Below are 6000 nucleotides of genomic sequence, written 5' to 3' on the forward strand. Positions count from 1 at the left end.
TACAAGTCAGATCATGTCACACCTTGGCTGAAAGCCATCTAACCACTGCCACTTGGAGTAAAGGTTGATGTCCTCATCAGGGCTGTAAGATCCTACACACATGGGCCCCCTCTGGACTCACGCCCACCACTCTCTCTTCTCACCTCCTGCTCCAGTCATCTGGGCTGTTGGCTGCCTTTCAACAATGCTGGCATGCTCCCCCTTAGGCCCATCTGCCTGGAACATTCCTCCAGGTTTCTACATGGCTATGACCCTCAATCTCTTCCAAACCTTGTTGAAAAGTACCTCTCAAGAAACCCTATTTGAGCTGGATACTGTAGCACACCCTGTAATCCCAGCAGCTGGGGAAGCTGAGGCAGGAGGATCTAGAGTTCAAAGCCAGCCTCAGCAACAGCGAAATGCTAAGCAACTCAGTGAGATCCTGACTCTAAATAATATAAAATAGGGCTGAGGATGTGGCTCAGTGGTTGAGTGCTGCGGAGTTCAATCCCCAATACCCCTCCCCTCCAAAAAGAAACCCTATTTGAAATTCTGCTTTGCCTTCCTCTGATCTTCTTCTTACCCTACTACTTTGTTTTATCCTCCTAAGCATGTTATCTTCTTGATACCATATTGTAGTTTGCTTATTTAAAATACTACCTGTCAGTCTGTCTCCTGACCCCATTCTAAGGAAGGGGCATGGACATACAACAGCACTTGACAAGTATTTCTTGAATACTACACATGAATTTCTAGGAAGGATCATGGCTTTGATAAGACTAGTAGAGAGTTTTGTGTTCCAAAAAAAATATTTTTTAAAACAAAAAATAAAACACTAAACACTCGCATGGACTAAAAGATGTTTTTAGGGGAAAAACATCTGGTTTTAGTTCTGGTCCTCAAAGAACCTTTCTGAGCCTCTAGAGATACAGCAGCAGAACCGAATATCTATTGCCCTTGGTTTCTTCTAATTCCCTCCTACACATCCATCCTTCTGGTTTGTGTGAATGTGGTGATATTGGGGGGCCCTTCCTCTCATGTCAGGAAACTCTGAATGCTGGCTTAGCAGCAGCTTCAATACCCTATAAGGGACTTCCCCCAGCAGCGGCACAGAGGAGAGAGACCATGAGATTTACCACACAAGTGGGTATTGTATGTGAAGTATGTGCTGGGAGCAACAAGAACAGCAGTAAATACAGAACAGAAAATAACCATCTTTGAAATGACAACAAATGGGAGACATTATCTAAGCACTAACACCTATGGAGGCGGCTTCCCAGCTCTGGAGGGCAGCAGCTCAGGACAGAGAGGCCGACTTCTTTCCAGGTTGCCTGGTCTTCAGTCCTTGTAACTTCTCATCTTTTAGCGCCTTCAGGAATTTATCTGCAGGAGAGCAAAACAAACAGCTGTAGTAGAAAGGAGGACTTTGCCTAACTCTTCCTAAGCAAGCTTCTAGGAAGCAACTGTGCTCCCTATGTGAGCCCCAAACCATCTGTGATCCAAGGCAGGGGTGAGGAGTGGGTGGGAAAAACCTAATAGCCAAAACACATCTAATGGGGAAATACAGTGTCAAGAAATCCAGGAGTTTGGGCTGGAGTTGTAGCTCAGTGGTAGTACGTGCCTAGGACGTGAGGCACTGAGTTTGAACCTCAGCACCACATAAATTTTAAATTTTTTTAAAATAAAGAAATGCAGGAGTTAGACAAACCCAAGTTTTCTAGGGATTGTTTTCCTTCCATGGCTATAAGAAAAGGTATGTTACAGGGTGTCTGATGAATCAGAACTATTCTCATGGCCCCATGGACCTAAGCACTTAGGTTATTTCATACTTCCCTTCCTTGTGTGGCAAGGGCAACCAGTTTGGTTTGTGTGAATGTGGTGATATTGGGGGGCAGTTGGAGTGGTCTTTAGCCAGAACAGGGATGGGAAAGGGCAGTTTATGGCTACTGAACACTCTACTGTGCAATAGGCCCCAAACCATCTTACCCTTCGACATGGAGAAATTGGCTCCCACACCAGAGGATACCTGCCCACATGAGCACACCTGGTCTGGCCTGGTCTATATCCCTAAGACTTTGAATCTAAAACCAGATAGCAAAGTCCAGGACCTTGGTGAGGGACTAAAGGGACACAGGGAGGCAGCCCTCCAGCACTGAAAAGTGAATGTCTCTGGGGTTCCCCTTACAGACACTACAACTGATCCTCACCTACTTCCCCCACCTCCCTCCAGAAGACTCCAGTTTAAGAGTGAACATTAAAGGTTAACTTCTCTAGAGATAAGAGCTGTCTGTGGTAGGTGAAGCTCCATACTCAGGGATGGGGTATTATTGTGCAGGATTAAAGTTCAGAATGCGGGTAGTGGCTGGTGATGTTTCAGGTGTGGGGTTTAGAATCCAGATTAACAGAATAGTTCAGGATGTAGTTTGAGACTAAAGGGTCCAAAAATTTCAGAAGTGTGGTTGCAGGGAGGAGTCGGTTGAAATCCAGGATGGGGGCGCGGGTCTGGGTTCTGGGGGACAGATTTTGGATCAGGGACTCCTGGGGACTGGAGTCTGAGCCTAAAGCCACATTGTGGGGCTCAGCATGGAGCCAACGAGGGAGCCAGGGCAAAAAAGGATGGGCTCAGGTGGCCCCTGAGGGGGTCACGCACAGCGCTGGGAGTCGAAGCCATCCCCAGTGATGGTGAGCAGCTCCAGCTCCTTAATTCGGATCTCCAGCTCGCACAACTCCTCCGGGTGGGAGGCGGAGGCAAGCCGTGGGGTGGCGGGGCCGGGGGCCAGGGGTGAAGCAGCCCCCTCGGGGCCCGGAGGCGGCGAGTAGAAGAAGCGCAGTGGCTCGTAGGGGATGGAGGCCAGGCCGGAGGGCCACGGCGGAGGGCAGGGGCGCTCGCTCGGGGGGACCGAGGCCAGGCGGCGGCGGCGGAGGGGCCGGGGCCGGAGGTCCCTGAGGCAGGGGTCGGCCCCCAGCCACCCCACCGGCCGGCGCCCCGCCCGCCTTCAGCGGCACGAAGAGCTTCTTCCAGATGTTAAAGTCGCTGAGCGGGGACGAGGAGATGCCGCGGTCGTAGAGGGAAGGGAAATAGAGGGGCGGAGCCGGCCGCTGGCTCATCGTGGGGCTCTGACTGCCGCGCCGCCCCTTCGGCATCTTTTGAATGAGAGGCTGCGTGGGAGAAACCCGCGCCCCGACTCGCGCCGGGGCCCCGTGTCGCCGGGGTTCTCGGGTTCCACAGGCCACGCCCCGACGGAGCGCGGCCCCACCCTTTCTCTCCAGCCCCGCCCTAGACAGGCGGTGCTCTGAAGCCCGGAGGCCACGCCCCAGAACGTGGCCCGCCCATTGACGTCAGGGCTCGCCTCTATGGTGGGAAAGCCACGCCCCAAGGCCGAACCCGCGGTTTAACGCAGCGCGCTTCTTCCAGCCCTTCCCCTCGGCTGCTCCCGCTGCTCTTCGGTTCCTCCAGCCTGTACGTGTCCATCTTACCCAGAAACAGAAAGCAAGGAGTTGGCCCAGGCTGCGAGAGAAAACCTTTTTCAGCCTTTCTCTCCTTTTATCAGGGAGAGAAAATGTTTCCCAACAGTCTCCCCCTGCGCCAGCACACTTCCCTCATTGCCTTAGTAACCACTCCTCGCTGCAGAGCCCCGGAGAAAAAAGTGTCTGACTGCTCATTCTCCACAGTGGCGAAGCAAAGGAGAAGAGGATTGGTTGGGAATGGCTGTTAGAACCAATCCATGTTTCTCCGGCACACTTAGCAGTGTCGTAGAAGATTTTGGAAAACAGAATTCTGGTCTGGATTTGTAATGGCCCTGAAGGAAATGATGAAGTTTTGTTCTCTACCAAATGTACAATATCAGGGGCTGATAGGTAACACGATAACCACCAAAGGAAATCCTGCTGGACCCACCTCAATCAGTTCACTTGTTCTTCATGAGAGACCTGGACATTCTGTCCAAGGGCCGTGCTTATGTATGCATGTGAGTAGCCTGTGAGTATTAGTCATAGACTGGGGGGAAATAAATTTTCCTTGAGAGCCTCAGCCTAATGTTCGTTGGTGTAAATGCATAAGGAGTCAAAGAATCAGTAGCAGCTCCACAAGTGAATGCTATATATACACATGGTGTGTGTGTGTGTGTGTGTGTGTGTGTGTGTGTGTGTGCATGTAGCTACAAAGCAGACAGATGTCCAAGCTGGATAACTTTTGGCAAGTTGTTTGACTTCTAAGTAAGTTTTCTATCAAATAGAAATAAGAGAACCAGACTGCCTCCTTGAGTTATTTGTGATTATCAAGCAGAAGAACAATGCTTCAATGTGTGAAGCACTTGAAACTTAGAAACTATGTCCAAATGCAAGGGGAAACTCTCCCCACAGAGAGGCTTATCTGCAACTAGGGAGCCCCCCCCACACACACACACACTTAGCTGTGAGCTCCTTGAGGGCAAAAATCCAGCCCAAGGATCCTCTAATATTGAGCATATAATATGGCCTGATAGCTGGGCATGTTGACTCAGGCCTGTAATCCCAGCAACTCTAGAGGCTGAGGCAGGACATCCACCTCAAAACTTAGTGAGACCCTATCTAAAAATAAAAAATAAGAAGGGATGGGGATGTAGCTCAGTGGTACAGCACCCTGGTTTAACCCCCAGTACTGTAAAAACAAACAACCAAAATCCTCATAGGGAACTGATAAATATTTGAAACTTTTAAAATAGTGTTATATGTAATGGGAACTAAAGGAGATACCACCCCAAAATATGCAACTTATGGTGTAAGAATTATTTTGAGGCAAAAGCAATTGAGAAACAGCAGTCATAAAAGAAACCCTGTCTGCCCCTTCCTGCCTAAAATCAGAGTATAAATTTCCCATTGTGAAGATGTCCTTCCTCCTGTCCCATGCCAAGAAAAGGAGAACTCATTACTGAGAAGGTACTAACTTCAGTCTGCCTAACAAATCTTGCCTTCCTGCAGTTTCTCCTATTTATTTACCTTCCCATAATTGATTGTCCCTAGAAACCCAAACATTTTCCCCCTTTCTCTGGTCACTTTTCCACAATTTATAACCCTTTGGTAAGTGGCATATATAAGTTCTCAAGCCTAACCACTTCTTTGGGCTACCCCTTCCTTTCTACCCTATGTACATGTGGGTAATAATTCTTTTCTTCTGTTACTCTTTTGTCAGTTTAATTCACAGGCTCCAGGTATAGATACAGGAACCAAGAGGGTAGAGGAAAAATATTTTTCCATCCTGTAGAGAACCATCATAGTGGTAAGAGCCAGGTATTTGGACTTACACCTGGGACTGAGTCCTGGATTGACATGTACTTGTTTGTGTGAATGAAATTTTTCTGGACCTCAATTTTGCTTTTCAATGTATTTTTTTAGTTGTTGGTAGACACAATACCTTTATTTTACTTTTATGTGGTACTGAAGATTGAACCCAGCACCTCATGCATGCCAGGCAAGCGCTCTACCACTGAGCCACAGCCCCAGCCCCTCAGTCTTTTAATCTATATAATGGGAATAGTAATGGCACCTACTCACTTGGATTGGCAAGATTACATAAGATATTCTAAATGCCTAATCATGATAATTTGCTCTGTAAAAGTTAGCTTTTGTTATTATGTATTGAAGGTCCTTAGAAGGGAAAGAGATTTTGTCATTATGTTTTGTAAATTATGGAATATAATCACATTTTTACATGTATGTATCCTTTTGAAGAGGAAAAGCTTAACAGATTTCCCACCCTTAACTCCAAGATAATCTGAATAGATTTTATACTGGATAGCTTAATTATATCCATGTGGTTATTGCTGGTAGTTATTTAAATAAGAAACTGATGACAAAAAATGTTTTCTCTAACAACTACACAATAAAACTCAAGTGCCTCAATCAACAAACATTGAGATAACCCCAAATCTGAAGATAAAGTCCATAGGGGGTAATAAGAAATCACAGTAGATAAGGCAAAATTCTATAGGTTGTTTTGTTATGGCGAGATTGCAATAAATCACCAAGTTGATTTTAAAGCAG

The 6000-nt window shown here is 47.3% G+C and overlaps 1 protein-coding gene across 1 annotated transcript; it reads right to left on the reverse strand.

Moving 5' to 3' along the window:
* Nucleotides 1-1105: 1105 nt before the first annotated feature.
* Nucleotides 1106-3462, reverse strand: CUNH11orf91 (chromosome unknown C11orf91 homolog). Its single transcript, XM_015477754.2, is given in 3 exon segments — nucleotides 1106-1362; nucleotides 2630-2876; nucleotides 2878-3462. Coding segments are annotated over 3 exon segments (579 nt in total). The 5' UTR covers nucleotides 3124-3462; the 3' UTR covers nucleotides 1106-1276.
* Between the last annotated feature and the right edge of the window lie 2538 nt (nucleotides 3463-6000).

The sequence above is a fragment of the Marmota marmota genome, unplaced genomic scaffold, assembly GCF_001458135.2.
Source record: "Marmota marmota marmota unplaced genomic scaffold, marMar, whole genome shotgun sequence".
NCBI classification, from domain to species: Eukaryota; Metazoa; Chordata; class Mammalia; order Rodentia; family Sciuridae; genus Marmota; species Marmota marmota.